This window comes from Serinus canaria, chromosome 6 (genome assembly GCF_022539315.1).
Source record: "Serinus canaria isolate serCan28SL12 chromosome 6, serCan2020, whole genome shotgun sequence".
Classification (NCBI taxonomy): Eukaryota; Metazoa; Chordata; class Aves; order Passeriformes; family Fringillidae; genus Serinus; species Serinus canaria.
This window is the reverse complement of record NC_066320.1, coordinates 9,107,618-9,124,254: the sequence shown is the minus strand read 5'-3', so window position 1 is coordinate 9,124,254 and position 16,637 is coordinate 9,107,618. Positions and strand designations below refer to the sequence as shown.

Sequence of the window (16,637 nt, the reverse complement as noted above, 5' to 3'; positions counted from 1 at the left end):
TTTCTCATCCAAACACCATCTTGTAGTGGTCAAGGAAAAGCATATCTCAAGTAGTATGGTGAGGGAAAGACTGTTCATCCAAAACAAGGATGTTTACAGAACCCCACAGTTCCCTAATACCACACAGCATCAAAGCAGGCAGCCCAGGGAGCAAGAGCACTTCTTACTTTTGAAGTCATTTGATGATGAATTCTCCTGGTGATCACCCACTGCTCTGTCAGCTGTGGTCTCATGTACACTTCTTCCCTCTTCAAGTATCCCCAAGCAACCTTTTCCTGGACCCTTTTACTTCTGCCTTCTTGACCTTGTATCTAAGTAGTTTTAATGTGACTCCCTGTTTCCAGCCTCCTCACACCTCCAGGTTACCTCACCATCTCATTTCAACAAACACAGCTGGTACATTTCTTTACCCAAGTCATCTACCAACTCTGCTTTTCAGTTTCATTACTCTTCTCTGATATATAGACAGAAGTAATTTCTTTTCCTTGTGGTAATGATTCTTGTGTGCATAACTATGGTGCTGTCCATGCCTGCTCTACTTACTTACAGTAATTAGACAGTGCCCAGAGACTGAGATAAGAGCCTCACCAATACATTGCATTCTGAGATAGAAGAAGCTTCTTGTGCCAGAGGCCCCGATTTAAATAGACAAGTGACAAAAAATGGTGGAAGGTAAACTGGATTTTTTTTTCCTTATAAACTGGGAAGCAAGGTTCAGAGTAATGAAGTCAGCTGCTGGATCCTTTTATTTGGTAAAGCAAAAATACATATTTTCCAGTATTCTCCCCACTTTCCTTTTGGATGCAGTGTTTTGAGAGATGACCAGTCAGAGACAGGTTGGGGCCCTGCAGTTAGAATGTCTTTCCCTCAAAGGCCTCCAGGTTGAAAGCTGTATCCAAGAACCTTCTGAGTGACACCAGATGCATGTTCTTGTTTCCTGTGGCAGCTGCAGCAGCAGGCTCTCGGCCAACATACCTTCATGACAAAAAGAATTAGACAAACAGTGTGGTGAGAAGAGACACTATTTTGACAATAACAAGCATGAGAACATGCTGTTTAATGCATTCAAGTCAGCTTGGTGGGTTTGGATATTTAATCATCAATCTTTCTTAAATAAAAATCAATCTAAGTTGTACCAAGTTACTGGTCAGCTTCCCTCTCTTTCCTCCCATCATTGTTAAGCTGTGTCTTCTCCCCATCCCTCCCAGGGCAGCCATATACACTGTCTCATAACTAGGTAACTTGCTTTTGGCAATGAAGACTCAGATTCCTTTGACAGCTGCATGGACAGATCTGAGAGTCAATCATCTAAAATAAATGCAAAAGTGCCTGAATTGAGCTCTTACAACAGCTGTTTCCTGCAGAAACCTAACATCTGGAATGAAATTCTTAAAATGGCAGAATTTTAGACAAAAGAGAGCCAAGTAGCAATAAATACAGACCTAGTTGCCACTGATATTCTTTTAGATCTACAAGGAGGAGCAATATGTGCATCTTATATTTGAGAAATAGTTGTCTAGATTTTTCCCTCCTTCACCCAAGAACCCAGACTGAGAGGTTTTGATTTGTGAAGAACCTGACTTACCCATAAATACCTGAAAACAAGCCCAACCAAATTTAAAAGCAAACACATCAGCCCAGGAGACAGAGCAGTTGTTTAAAGTCTCATACCAGATGGGTCGAGTGCGGTTCACAATAGTGCGGAAACGAGGTCTGACATAATCGTAATATCCACTGTTTTTGTGCTCCTCCTGACACCAGACTAGATCAGCAGTTGGATACTTATCAAGTTCTTCTTTCAGCAAGTCAAAGGGGAATGGCGAGATCTGGAAAAGGAGGGTAATAATTGTCAAGGCTTTCTCTTATGTGGTATTAGCCCATTGTGAGTCATTACTTTTCCATGGAAAGTGACTCATGTTTCTCTAATTGATTTAATGCTCAGAAATGAGTACACAAGTATTTTATAGTTGCATTAGTATGAACAGAAGTAGGTTGTAGTCCAGACCATCTGCACTCCTATGGCTTTTTTAGTGAAGTAGCTGTAGCGTGTTCTTAATCAATGAATGACAACATAGCTTCAAAGTGCACTATTCACAGCATTTAATGCTGGCAGACTGCATATACAAATGTAAGGTGCTATCATATTGTAATCTTAACTTTTCCAGAACAACATAACAAAGTGATCAAGTTTTCTGAATCTCATTGTCCAGTATGCTATTGATATGTTCCTTCTCCACAAGGCCACGAAGGATTAGAATTTGCCTTGTAAGACGCTAAGTGCTAGAAAAATGCTATCACCATCCATTCTAGGAGGGGTCTACTTAAATGCACAGAAACCCCATCACCCTGTCTTCTGAGGATCAGGGAGCTCACCTGTTCAAGTCTGGTTATAGCTACTTGCTTCTCCAGGTCTTGGTTCTTTCTCTCTTTCACAAGGTCATAGTAGACTTTTCCTGTGCAGAGAATCACTCGCTTGACCTCATCTGGTGCCTGAGCTGCTGGCCCATTCTCAGGAATCACACGTTGGAAAGTGGTACCTAGTTGGAGCACAAATTAGAAAAAGTGCCCTCAGTGGAGCTGACATTTCAATTAAGCAGCCCAGGAAACAGTCCTATAGTCCTTTACTGAGCAAGCAGCAGGTTGCAGTGATCAAAAGAGTTCTCCTGCCTCTCTGGTCCTACTTTTCACACTGGTAACTTGGCTAAAGTGACTTTCAGCAGTTCTGTTTCAAGAAGTTAGAAGATTTCCAATAATCCAGTCTTTTACTATACTTAATAGACAGAATCATATTAACAGTAGACTGTTTTTAAGCTTTGTGCTGTGTATTACATCTTTACTTTTAAATTGATTGGTCAGCTCAGCTTTGCTTCCAGTTTGGGTTTTTTTTTCCAGAGAATCACCTGAAATATTCTTTCTTCTTTCCAAGATTATCTCAACCATGTAACATTAATACAGTTTTATAAATTTCAGAATATTCTATAAAAACAAAATACATATCTGTAATGCAACTAAATCTGGCAACTGCAGAAATACCCAGGCGCACACATTACTGCTGTATATTTGATTTAAACTTCTGTTTGAGAGCTTAAACAGCAATAGCCAAAGCAAGAATTAACCCAGAGCTGAGCCATATGTATAAATGCTAATGTACAAGTACCATTTCAGATGCATATCTTCAGTGCTGTCACTTCCCAGGAGTGCAGTTTGCTTGGGATACTGGAAGAGGGACTTGATGGTCTAAAAGATCCTTTTTTTTGCTCTTCTATATGATTGAGTAGAACTATTTCCACATTAAACAACTGCAGGGTAGCAGATAGCTGCTCAACCTCCTATTCTGAATCAGCACACCCACTTACCAGGAGAATAAGCTCCTGTTTGAATCATTTATCTTGGGGAAGAAAAGCAAGAACACAAACATATCAAAGAACAACTGATTTATATCAGAACTATCCTGTCCCACTGAACAGCAGAATTCATCATTAAAAAAGACTGAATCTGTGCTTCACTGGGTCAGCTGGAGTCAAATCTTCCTCTCTCTCAGCTTTCTATTAAAAGCAGAGCAAAAAGGGCTAGCTGAGAGTCAGAAACACTTTACTAGCTGCTGTCCTCTTCAGCAGAAACATGAAAGTATGCCAAAATTCAGTGTTAATTTGGAGTTTTGCCACTACTGAGGTTAGCCTGAAGTAGAGGGGACTCCCAAGACAAAGTGACAAATCCCAAAGCCTACAGAATTTCTAATCTGACCCATTCTACAGAGCTTTTAAACAGTGATAAAAATTTCAAATGCCTTTGCTGGAGAAGAAAATTTTACACAGTTACAAAAACAATATAATACCTTTAAAAAATAAGATAATACCATATTAAATGCACACTTATACAGTGTAAGTTGCTTTGGAAAAACTGAGCAGTTGCTCTCTTCTGACAGCAGTGAAGACCCTCACTGGAACTGGAGATAGATCAGTACACCTATGCCCACATTCTCACTCTGAACAGTCACTTTAATCCCTCACTCATTACATGTCACTGCATTTCCTGATGCCACTCCAACACAGTCTAACCAGTGCAAGGCAGGACAAAAACATTGCAGTGTTTGGCATTCCCCTTGCAGTCATTGTGTATCTCTTGGTGTCTATGGCATGTCAACAACAGCTCTGAACTCACTGATCACACTTAGATCACTGGTGTGACACAGCAGCTCCAAATGAAGGATTGTAACAAGAACTGGGCACATTATTCTTCCAAATGGGCCCACTGTAACTACAACCTATCCCTCAGTCATGGGGGCAGGAGGCATGGGCTGTACAAAGAACTACATTTTTATATGAAGAGAAAAAGAGCAGAGGGACATAGTAGCCTCTTGAGGGGAAACTCCCTGCAGAGATGGGAATGCACTTGCCATTAAGTTTAAGTGTTAAGGTTACAAGATAAACTTGTCAAAATTAAGGACCTATATGTGAAAGCAAAGTTTTCAGCAAAAGTCCCTGCTAGCTCTCACTATGGCAGCTCCACAGGAATTATGCCAAAAGAAAAGACAAACTCTGCAGAGCAGATTCAGAGTCTGACATGCAACTTGGTCTAGCTAATTATTTCCCCACAATACTTTGACCTACCAGATACCATTTCATCAAAACTGGATTTAGCTTCTGGATGCCTCAGCAGTGACTTGGGTGTCAAAACAATCAGCTGTAAGACAGAAATTTTTCCAAGACTCAGGAGCTGCTTTAACTTCATTACACATGCAACATTTATAACACTGTGCACACAAAACCCACAAACTGAATATGATATAGAATTAATTAGTATGAATAGCAAACACAGTAAATTTTTGTTCCCTGTTTTTAAAGCCATTAAAGTTTCAAAATTATTCAGAAGATTTAGGTGGCCTACTCCTTTTACAGGTTCTCAAAACTCACTGGTTATGCTTTTTTTGACAACAAAATCAAATCACAGGCTATGAATGAGTAAAACATTTAACAGTTGTATCTTGGGTCTTTGAAATTCAGCAATTAGACATGCACATGATTGTTCTGCAACCTGTAAGCTACATCACTAATATCTTGACAAGCTCATCTGAAGATCTGCATAGCCAGATGGAAGCAAAACTGAAAATCAAGTTTTAGAGCCATAGTAAATCAGAGCTGAGCTTCCCTCCACCAAACTGACAACTACAACCTGTGTTCAGTTAAGGTTTTTCACCAGAAATCCTCATTCTTTTCAGCAGTGTGTCATATGCAAAGGCCACTCTTTTTTTGATGGCCAATTTACCTGGAATAATCAAGTCCATTCAGGTAACCTTACCGGCTTTCTGAATGGCAGCAAGATCTGCCTTCGGAGGACATGAAAGTAATTGGCTGGAGTCGAACAATTCACCACAATCCAGTTGCAGTCATACAGCTGGGAAACTTCAAACTGCTCAGTGAACACCTGAGAGAAACATTAAAGGCATTAGAGAAATGGCTGAAAGATCAGATAAAAGGCTTGAAAACTATCCTTCTATTTCTGACTCTCAGCAACTCCCTTCCTCAAAAAATTTATTTATCATCTCTCAGCTGAGATTGTTTTATTGGCTAGGGAAGCACCCCTTCAAATCATTCCTTTCTGTTTCCATTTCTTCCTAAAAAATTATGCAAATAAACATGATAAGTTTACATCAATTCAGAAGAGATGGGAAGTCCAGGAAAGAAGACTGAGGAGGAGTAGGATATCAGCAGGTGGAAGAAACAAAATAGAACTGCTTTGAAAGAATGTTAAACTATAATTCATTTTTTTAGTGTACAGTTGGCTTTCACTCTTTCCCATCCTGTAGAGCTCTGTACTTTATCCGTAGAAGGGAATGACCAATCTATTAAAGTCTTAGCCCAATCAAAATTAGAAGTTGCTTATTTTCATGCTCCTAGCAGAACAATTTAGCTCCACTGCAAAGAGCCAGGCTATTCTCACTTGACCTCCTTTAGAAATTGGCTAGAGACACCTATTTGCAGTACACACAGCAATATAAACAAGCGGGCTGTTCCTGAGGAACAGCCATAAAAAGATCATGCTGCCAGAGATTAAATGAATGTAACCTCAGCTTTGAAATGAGAAGCAATCTGAACACTTCCATTACTTTCACTAGAATCAAGTTAGTCACACCAAGACTTGAAGCTGAATCCTAACCCGCTACACCCAGCTAAAAGGATACTACTAACAAAAAATCTCTGGGATGTAAAAAACAAGAAAAGGACAAAACTACTTACTGGATAGGCATCAGAATCATCATTGCTCATCTGCAGAAACCTCTCAGGCCTGGCTGATGAATGCTCTGGACCCTGGTAAAGGTATAATTTAAAACAATGTTAAAGAGCCAAATAAGCAATTAGACATCAGTCTAGATTACTCACTGCATGAATACCTCCTGTTCCCTCTGCACCAGCTGCCAAAGGCAGCTGATGCCCCCTCAGCCAAAGGCATCAACAGCAGCAGTGGGAGAGAGGACACACCACAGGACAGAATTCCTCATCTTCTGCTTTCATAGGAGTTTGGGTTTCACTTGTATTTACAATATATTATATTTATACCAGCTGCAAGTGATTTCTACCCTCAGACTAGCTGCACAATGAAGACTATTAGAAAGGCAGTGGGTCCATGTGGGCACCATAATCACCTTGCTAAGGCAGAGCAAACAGGAGTGCAAGGAATGTCAGGAAGAGAAGCATTGGGGGCCTCAGTGAACTGCAGTGACTCACACTTTGTGCATGCTGAACAGGAGCAAACACAAAGTTAACTGATGACTACTTTTGCTGTATTAGCAACCAAAGCAGGCACAGGATCTGTCCTACTGTTGCGTTCAGTACAGGACCAAACACTGAGATGAACGATTTAGCTAAAATGGATCAAAATACACACACCCATTATCTGCCAGACTAACCTATGATTAATTTCTGCCTCCTCAGGAGATATTTTATGTTCTGTCATTACTGAACATTCCCATCCACTGTCTCACTAGCAGTACCCATGGCAATTACTTGAATTGCACAAATTGTGTTAACTCCATTTTACATTAGCAAAACATTCATGCTGGCCACAGAAATTATCAGGAATTAATAATGTTGCAGAATCTGTTGTTTTTCCTTTTCATGTCCCTGTTTATAAAGGAAAAGAGAAAGCTGTGAGGAATGTGAGAATGCAATGTCCTTTTTTATGTATTGCTATTGCTGACAGCCTTGGCTTGTTCAAGTGACAGGTGCCCTTAGGAAAGGCTTTCATTTTGCACACAGCTGTTAAGTACTTTAACCCAAAGACAAACTATTATATCTCTCAACTCTCTCCATGTCTCATTAGCTAATAATGTTCATAAAGAGATTTCCTCTTTATATGGCTATCTCTCATAGTAACTTCCTCTATTGAAATCTTAATTCATGAACTCCAAAATCAGTCATTATTCTGACAACTGGTAGTCCCCCTTGACTGAATACATCATCCTTCCTAATTCCAAGTGCAGGATTCCATATCCATAGGAAGGACACAAAGGTGAGGACTGGGGCACCTCTCCTATGAAGACAGGCTGAGAGTCAGGATGTTTCAGCCTTAGGAAGAGATGGTTCCAGGGAAATATTTTACAGCACCTTACAGTACCTAAAGAGGACCTGCAAGAAAGCTGGAGAGCTACTTTTCACAAGGTCAAGTAGCAATAGAACAAGGGAGAATGGCTTTAGGCTGCAAGAGAGCAAGTATAGGGAAGAAAATCTTTGCTTGTGAGGGTGGTGAGGCACCGGCATGGGTTGCTTAGAGCAGCTGTAGATACCCCATCCCTGGAAGTGTTCAAGGCCAGTCTGGATGAGGCTTTGAGCAGCCTCTGGTCTAGTGAAAGGCTCCCTTCTATGGTAAGCAGGTTTGAACTAGATGGTCTTTACAGTCTTTTCCAACAAAAACCATTCTATGACTCCATGATTCAGTCTGCTTCATGGACTAAGGGAATTCAAAGGAGAAAAACATTCTGTTGGCAACAAAGGTATAACACAAACAGCCTAGAACTGTGCCATGTATCACTGCTCCTTTGAATTCTGCCTCCACTTTTGAGGTGCCAAATAATCTGGTCACAGACAGGAAAGGACTTGAGAGCAAGGAACAAAGCTGCACAAAACTGTGGTGCACAGTAGCAGCCCAGTTTATTGTAGCACCTCTGCTGTTCACATCTGTTTGCTGTAAATCAAATCCTGCAGTAAGCATGGCACACACAGCACAAAATCCAGTGCTTCACAAGCTTGCAGTCAGTACACTGGGAACAGAGATGTTACCAGCAATTACAGGAGAGGCAGGTGAGGCTTTCCCATCACTCACTCACTGCCCCAGCAACAACCTCAGTCCAGAGCCTCAATGTTCACATCCATCTTCGGTTTCTGTGCTGACACCACCAATCAGACTGCCAGCAACTACTGCGTGGGATGGGGTAGGGTTTATCTCTACTGTGACCACCTATCCAGTGAGACCTAAACCGAATCCATTAGCTACTTTCAGATGAGTCCCCAAGGAGCCATTAGGCTGCAGAGTCTTTCAATCACAGCCAACTTGCCTGTGAATGCATGACCTAGAGGTGAAGGGATCCATATCCCATTAAGAATCCTTCCCCAAATTATCTTGTGCCCAACACTGTAGTTATAGAAAGACTAGTCCTCCTGTAATGAAAAGGTCCTCTAGGAAGAGAAAGATTTCAGCAACCCGGTGGGATTCTTAAATATTCAAGTAGCAAAATAAGCATGTTTCAGAAGACCTGTGCAAATCTTCTCTGCCAAGTGGCTATGGGAAAAAAAAGATTAAATGTATTCTAAGTAGCAGAGAACCAGCCCCTTAAGCAGAGTGCTTCCCTGCAGAGGACCACACCTCCTGCTGAGGGCACATTCGGGTTGCCCCCTCAGGATACAGTTAAAAAAATTAATTTATCAAAACCCTTGTGAACAGCATCAGACCCATTATTCTTTAAGCACACTGGATGTGGAAAGCCATTCATAAGATATGAATGCACCCCTGTGTACCAGGACAGGATCATAATTGAATGGAAATAAACGAAATTGTTTGTGAGAATAGAAATGACACAGTTTGTGGTGAAAAGGTCTAACACATTTATACAGATGGAGATTGCCACTGTGGCACATACTATGCTTTTTTAAATAGAAACCTAGAAACATACATGCAACAATTCATGAAGGTTAATGTATTTGAAAAGGAGAAAATTAACTTTGCCTGACATGATGCCCATGTAATCTTAAAAAGAATTTAAAATACACGAAGAACAATTCCAATGCTGATATGAACTTCACATATCTTTACGTGAAGGGTGTGCCCATGGCCTTTCCCTCTAAGACATTGTCTAGTTCCTCCTACTAGCCACCAAAGAAAAGACAGTCAACAGCTAGTAGAAACATTTTCCTTTCCAGAAAGACAGATTTCTTTTTATATCAAAATTAACCAAGGTCAATGGTTTTTGAAGAAGTTTTAAAGTTGTTTTGTATCATTTCATAGCAAGCGAATTTAGTGCAGAGTTTACACAGATATACTTAATGCAAAACAAAGCCAAGCAAGCACTCTCAGACATGATTTTTTTCTTATTGTACACTGAGAATCCAGCTTTCTGGGGAAAGAGGGCAGTGTCTTAGGGAAAGTTACCAAAAAAGAGAGAAAAAAAAAGGAAAAAAAATGGAGGGAAGTGGTACATGCCACTAACAAGGACACAAAGCTAAGAGCTCAGAAATATTTCCCAGGGTTTTCTGGTTTTCACCAGTCGATCCATCTGAATTCTTCTCATAACACTGAGGCAGCCCCACCTGCTTAACAGTGCCTTCCTCCCCTGGGATCCCCAAGCCACCTTAGGCTTTTCCAGCTGCAGAGAAGGCAGTGCAGCCAGCCCTCCCCTCCAGCATGTGGCAGCCAGCAGTGCTCACCATTCCTTCCATGCCGTGTGGCAGGAGCAGGACGATCCCGTTGTGCCGAACCCACTTGGCCTGGCCGGAGCTGATGAACTGGTCTATGATACACTGAGCCGTGTTGTGGAAGTCCCCAAACTGGGCTTCCCAGCACACCAGTGCATTGGGACTCGCCATAGCGAAGCCAAGCTCAAAACCTGACAAGCAAACAAGTAGGAGAAATAGAAAATAAACAGATTTCCTGAAAATTCTGTTCAAAAATAAAACAAACCCCAAATTAGAGCATGAACTGGACTTTTGGGGCCCCATTACAAATCATGCAGTTTTCAACAGTACCATTTCCAAGACTGACTTCAATCCTTCAAACTTTTCCTCAAACACTTCAATATCACAGGAGTTTTTAAACAAATTAGACCCCCTCCCTCCTCTCCAACTTTAATGTTTCCCTAAAAGCTCACTACTATCTTCTGTAAAAATGCACTTACAGCCCAGTAAAGAGTTATTTATTAATTTTAATATTTCCACAGGCCTATACAACATTATCATCTGCATATGAGAGGGGGAAAGAAAGACAAAGAAAATTACTGGTGACATCAATTTTCAGTCTACAGACATGATTCTAGTCTTCAGATCGTCCAAAAAATTTGAATATAACAGCTGCACGGCAACACATCTGGGACTTAGATAAAAAGTCCTTTCTGAAGCAGGGCTAAGGACCTTTCGGTTTCTACTTCATTGTTAAAGTATTTGATCTCTGTTCATATTTTCCTTTGACCCATTGATATAGCAGAGCCTGGAGTGCTGAATGAATACCTGTACTGAGATTCTTCACCTATAGTTTGGAGTGATTATATCCAAAAAGGTTAAAACTCTCAGTAAAAAGCAGAGGTACATATCAGTGCTTTGGGTGTAGAGGTTCTGAGGCAAAACTGACTCAATACACACGGAAAATAAATATTTAACTGATAGATACATTTTATGTTGAAGCTCTATACTGAATATAATGACCTGGTTTCAAATACAGAACTCCAATATGGGAGTACTCTCATTGAAGCTTACCCAATAGATCAACTAACTTTTGGGTCTCCATAGTCTACTCCTTGGTAATTCCAACCCAGTCTTTCATTTACCATCCCTATGGCAAGAAATCTTTGAGTCACTTGGCTTTTGGACTACTGATCTCTGAACAGTCTAACCGTGACTCCAGCAGATGCTCATGGTCCCACCAAAAGGCAGCTGATATATTAGAGGCCAAAAAAAAGACTGCAAAGTTAGACAGACAGCCCTTTGTGAGTGCCCATGACAGGTCATTACTTTTTCTGGCCTTGCCTTTGGCCTGACTGCCTGAACAGCCTTTCCTCCATCTCTAGCCTCCTCATTTGTGTAATTCCATGGTTCTTAACACAAGGAAAGAAGGGAAAAATTTACACAACTCTGTCAATCATATTCCCAAAGGTATCTGAAAAATAGATTTCCCTAGATAGGCTTGAATCCCATTCTAATTTTACACAAGCATTTAGAGACCATTTCTACTGATTGGGTGACATGGTTGAGAAAATATGCAATATGTTCAAGACTTATTTGTGCATATGCTGCTCTCTGTAGGGGTGCAGAAATCTAGCTTTTAGAGAAGCACAAACTGAGGTCTTGACCACTCAAGAGTTATCAATAATCAAACAGTACTTTTCAAAGAGTATGGAGCTCAGTGCATACTTACAATTCAGTCACAGCACACATATAATTCTACTTCATGTGTGAAAGATCACCTCTAATATTCACATGGAAAAAGGAGTATAATTTCTCATTTCCTATCTTGTTGACAACTTCACACTAATCTCTACAGGGTAAAAATGTTCTAGGTGAAGCTGCATCAAAAAATGTGATCTTAACACAGATACAATTTGCAAGCTTCTGACAGCTAGCTATAAAAATGTCTAGGAAAACATATCCAAATGTAATCTATACATTCTGATTAGTATTTTGAGAAAAATGTTGCTGAGACTACTATTTCATGACACATGTGTCTGTGGTATACACATCTTTGGTATACGAGAACTCAATTTTCCACCAGGAAAATGACAATGAGAGTTACTGAATTAAAACTATTCCAATCATGATTGTAGCAGTGGAATAGCTTTAACTCTTGACAGACTAAGGAGTCTGTGAAGAATTACTACTACTGCTACCTTTGTGGAGAGAAAGTTGCTTAAAGAACAAGATCTGAACTGCTAAATAAATAAAAAAAAAAGTCCTGGTGGAGAGAGATCTAGACAGAGGCAAGGTAAACAGCCCAGGAGAGGGTGAGGTGTTCTCTTGAAAGGGAATTGTTTGGGCACCAGAGTCAAGATCAGGGAACGTGACCTGAAGTAGAAAGTCTCCACTTTCTAGAGATGGGACATGAACTGCAGGGGAGCAAGTTCCTACTCAAGTCCCTCATGAGGACTGAGCATTTCTTTGAAATCCTGTGCAAATATTGTGAGATTAACTCTTACACAGCTAAAAACAGAGAACAGGTTGAAGCTGTGAGGAAATCCAAATCCAGGCAGCAAAATAACTTTCAAAGAATGTCACATAAGGAATCTGCACACCCAAAGGGTGTTGGAGAGCAACCAGCCAGCTCCAAACAGCAGGCAGCTGCTCAGGGCACACCAGGGTACAGGGAACCAAGAACCAGCACAGCAGTTTGGAAAACTTCTACACTGAGGAGACAGAGGGAAGCGAAATACACAGCACTTCATTAAGGCTGCAAAGCTAATGTTTCAGTTGCTGAAGTTCATTATGGTCCCTAGATGACAGACCTAGCAGAAATGCTTGTTTCTATTAGTCCAGTGCCTGCTGTGCTCCCTCACTGTTCTTCTGTCACTCTGGCACAGAAAGAAGTGTTGTCAAGCCAAGTGGCAGTTTACATAGCATACTGTGTTTTTCCCTACAGCATTTTCATGATTGTCATAAGAATAGCTGGTTTTCAATTAATGTAAGTAAGGCTACAGCCATAACTTAATTCAATATGATTTTTAAGTGACTTAGGGCATGAATGTTAATTAATGGTTAAAAGGGATTATCAGTACAAGACTTTTATGTCAGAATGAAGAAAGGTTCAAAGACAGATTTTTGCTATCTTAAACAGAAATTCTAAGCACAGGGACTACAGAAGAATATGCATCCTTTCACAGACCCAAACACAGCTCAGGACAAACTGAAGTTAGTACCTACCTGGTGGCTGACTCTATTGAACAGGGAGACTGATGCCTTCTCAGAGCTCCACGCAGATGCCATTGATTACTAAAGTCTGTTGTAGTTCCTAACACAATTTCTGACAGGCATTTGTATTTGCTACCCCTAACTTTAAAAAGACACTGTTCAGACTGAGCAGTAATACCACATATTCCATCCTAGATGTGTACTGCAAAAAAAAATTTACATTAATACCTGTCTTCTTCCTTTCATCTTTTGCCTAAAACTTGACTTTTTCCCTTGAAAAAACTGTACTCCAAGTCTCATGGTTCAGGAATTTCCTGAACTACACACAATTCCAAGTCTACCTTGCCTGATATTCCTTGAAAAATCGCAGTATGGAATGCCCCAGCCCAAGATCTCCCGAAGGCAGTACTAAATCTGACAAAGAACCCCACCTCTTGGATAGAGACTCAACACTACACAAGTCATTCTGAGGGCTGTAAAGAAAGACAGGAAATCCTTTCAATATTAAAAAAATGCTGAAGAGCTACAATAGAGCATGTGTAAGTTACTTTTGTTTTTCTTCTCTATCCTAATCAGCAAATAAGTTCAGACAAACATCTTTTGCTTAATGACTTCTCTCAGCCACCACTTACCCTTCCAGATATTCAGTTTCAGTACAAGGGGAAAATAAGCAAGGCAAGTGGATGCCCAACTGAATTATAATAATCTGGGTATAGCTAAAAATAGTAGACATAGGATGTCAAACAAAATTATCAGAGGTTGTTAAATACTCCAAATGATCAGAGATTGTTAAGTACTCTGATTTAATGCCCAGTTTACACCCACTCCAGAGTTTCCTGTAGGCAAAACATAAGCAGTTGTCTGAACTACAACTGAACAAGAGTGACTTTGTTTTCTTTCTAAGTGAAATCAGTCTTGCCAGAGTATCATTTTAATGGAGCAGCAGCTCCCCAGGTGTTCCTAAATATCTCAACTATAACTTGGTGCAAAACTCACAGCTCTGAACAGATACCAGCTCTTGGCATATATACCTGCCAAGGAAATAATCTCTAGTTATAACATGCTGTGCTGTTTAATCAATTTTTATTTAGCTCTCCCTCACAGAAACTAAGGAAATTCCTAAAATCCTTCTGAGATGCTGCATGTTAACACAGTCATAAATAAATTCCTAACACTTTTTCACCATTTTCCCCCCTTTATATTAATCTCACAACTCTCCCTACAGCCACCAATTCTAAACTGTTTCTTTTAACAGAATTAGATAGTGGAAGCAGCAGTTAAAGAACATAAAGCGTTCAGGGGTTTTGGTTCTCCTGAAGAACCAATTCCATGAACTGCAAGCCTTCACTTATTCTTCCCTGTATTAAAAAGGACACCCAGTAATGTTACAAGTCAAATAAATATAAATTCTGATAGCTCTTCTTTGACTCAGAGCCTAGAAGAGACATGTTCACACACTGCTGCTTATCCCAAAACTGTCTCTCTATGGAGGCAATACACAAGAGTAAACATGTTGGGAAAGGTCAATAAATAAAAGCCAGAGAGAGAGAGAAAACTTCATCATAAAATCACTTCAACACAGAACTTGCCATTTTTAGCTTGAAGAACCCCAACCTAACAAACACACAAAAAGCCACATCACTTAACTATTTGTACCAATTTAATCTCCTTTACTGTTAGAAAGCATCTCTGACATAAGGGATTTAAAGTTCTTGAAAATTAAAAGTATCAATATTATTAGTTTTAGAGAAACTGTCATCTCATCTGCTGAAGCAGAAGTGCACAGAAATGGTATTCTTGTTTTCAGCATACAAACAAGACCCTATTTTACCCTATTGCTTGTTTTCAATGAATTTTATTAAAACAACTTTCACCTATCTTTTGCTGGGTAAGGTGGAAGGGCAATAGCAAGCAGGATGAGAAAGAGAGAGAGAGAGCCCACTTGGTTAGCTCTTTAGAGAATGCAATTGTGACATAATTGCCTTCACACCATATCAACACTAGGCTTCCTACTGAGGTGTCATTTTTTAAACAAAATCAGATTTCAGCCATATCCAGACATTTGTCACTTCTTTTGGAATAAAAAAAAAAAAAAAAACAAATCCAGAAAGCTATGACCCACTTACCCACAAGTTTTGCAGCAACACTGTAAACAGGCTCAAATTAAGAAACCCCAGAACACACAGAGAAACAACAAGAAATTGGAAACAATCATTCTCTGAAATTTATCTATGCTAATTATTTTTCTCCTGTTTATACACATCCTTGCTTGCACTCTCCTACTGAGAGTTCACCATTACATGTTAGCAATACAAAAAATGTGATTCTGTTCACACCAATTCTGCCACAGAGCTAGCAAAAATACCTCAAAAATCTGGTCTTCAGCCCATGCTCCAACTGTTAAGCTTTTACCACTTTAATATTATTAGCAATGGGCAATATGTAGCATTGCAAAAATGACTAAGTAACCAAATATTTCTGAACTTTGAAATAAGCAGCTATCAACTACCATCTTTATCTACTACAATGTTTCAAGCTTTCCCTTCACTTGATATTTTATTACCCATAGAATCAGTAATGCTTTTGATAAATTATTAGATGTATTTGTTTCGTGCTCCACATTCCTCTTGCCACCCTCATCATGTCAGAGTAAGGTTATCCATTCTCTGTAGCTGAAGGTAAAATAATTCACTGTGATTAATGCTATCACTAAAAAGAATTTGTTTTCTTGAAACAGCACATTCAGAATAGCAGTTCAGATAAGGCCAGGATGGATTTTTTATCTCTCTATGACAAAGTGTCTCTGGTTTTCTTGTCAGATCCTTTTAAGAAAGCATCAGGTGCACATTCCAGCACTGCCAAGATCAACAATAGCAGATGGATGCTTTTAACTGAATCCCAAAAATGTAAAATGTGGGGATGCTTGTTTAAGGGATGCCAGAACCTGAGAAGAAGAGCTCTAATACCAGTTTCATACATGACCATTACACAGCTTTTTTTCCCCACATTCTTCTCCTTGCTGAGCTCGGCTTCCTGTCCAGCAGCCCTAGCAAACCCCAGGCAGATTGAGACATACCTAAGACCCCGTACTCAGAGAGAGAGCTGTTGCACACAGTGTAGGGGGCCTGCTGCTCCCACAGGTGATTCATGGGAACACAAATTCTCTTGTCAACTTCTTGATCATGAAGCACATGGTGACGATGGCTGCAAAGAGTTGTTGGAAGAGATTTATTAGCCAAGAATAATTTTGGATTTTAACAGAGCTAATTTCAAAGTTAAAGCATCAAAATTGTGGTCTGAAAAGCAAGCAAGCACCATGGTTATCTCTGCTACACACAACACCCTGGTCTGGTTGATGCCATGGGAAATGCAATCACGTCTAAATACAATTGCTGCACTGTAAGGACTTTTACTGACTATCCAGGCTTCTCAAGCACTCACAGAAACTGAAAACACCTTATCACTAGTAGAACTGGGAGAAAAACAAAAGGACGGGGAAGTTGTTGCTATAAAATAGAATTATTAAAGAAATTCAAA

At 40.0% G+C, this 16,637-nt stretch overlaps 1 protein-coding gene across 1 annotated transcript in view; it reads right to left on the bottom strand.

Moving 5' to 3' along the window:
• Positions 1–686: 686 nt before the first annotated feature.
• The window catches only part of OGDHL (oxoglutarate dehydrogenase L), a 45,258-nt gene continuing 29,307 nt past the window's right edge, over positions 687–16,637 (bottom strand). Inside the window, exons 16-23 of the mRNA XM_050976262.1 lie at positions 16,177–16,304; positions 9,918–10,096; positions 6,237–6,308; positions 5,299–5,424; positions 4,611–4,683; positions 2,374–2,537; positions 1,672–1,826; positions 687–975 (exon numbers count right to left, since the gene is read on the bottom strand). Of these exons, the coding sequence (XP_050832219.1) occupies positions 852–975; positions 1,672–1,826; positions 2,374–2,537; positions 4,611–4,683; positions 5,299–5,424; positions 6,237–6,308; positions 9,918–10,096; positions 16,177–16,304 (1,021 nt within the window). The 3' untranslated portion in view covers positions 687–851. The remainder of the gene's footprint in view (positions 976–1,671; positions 1,827–2,373; positions 2,538–4,610; positions 4,684–5,298; positions 5,425–6,236; positions 6,309–9,917; positions 10,097–16,176; positions 16,305–16,637) is intronic.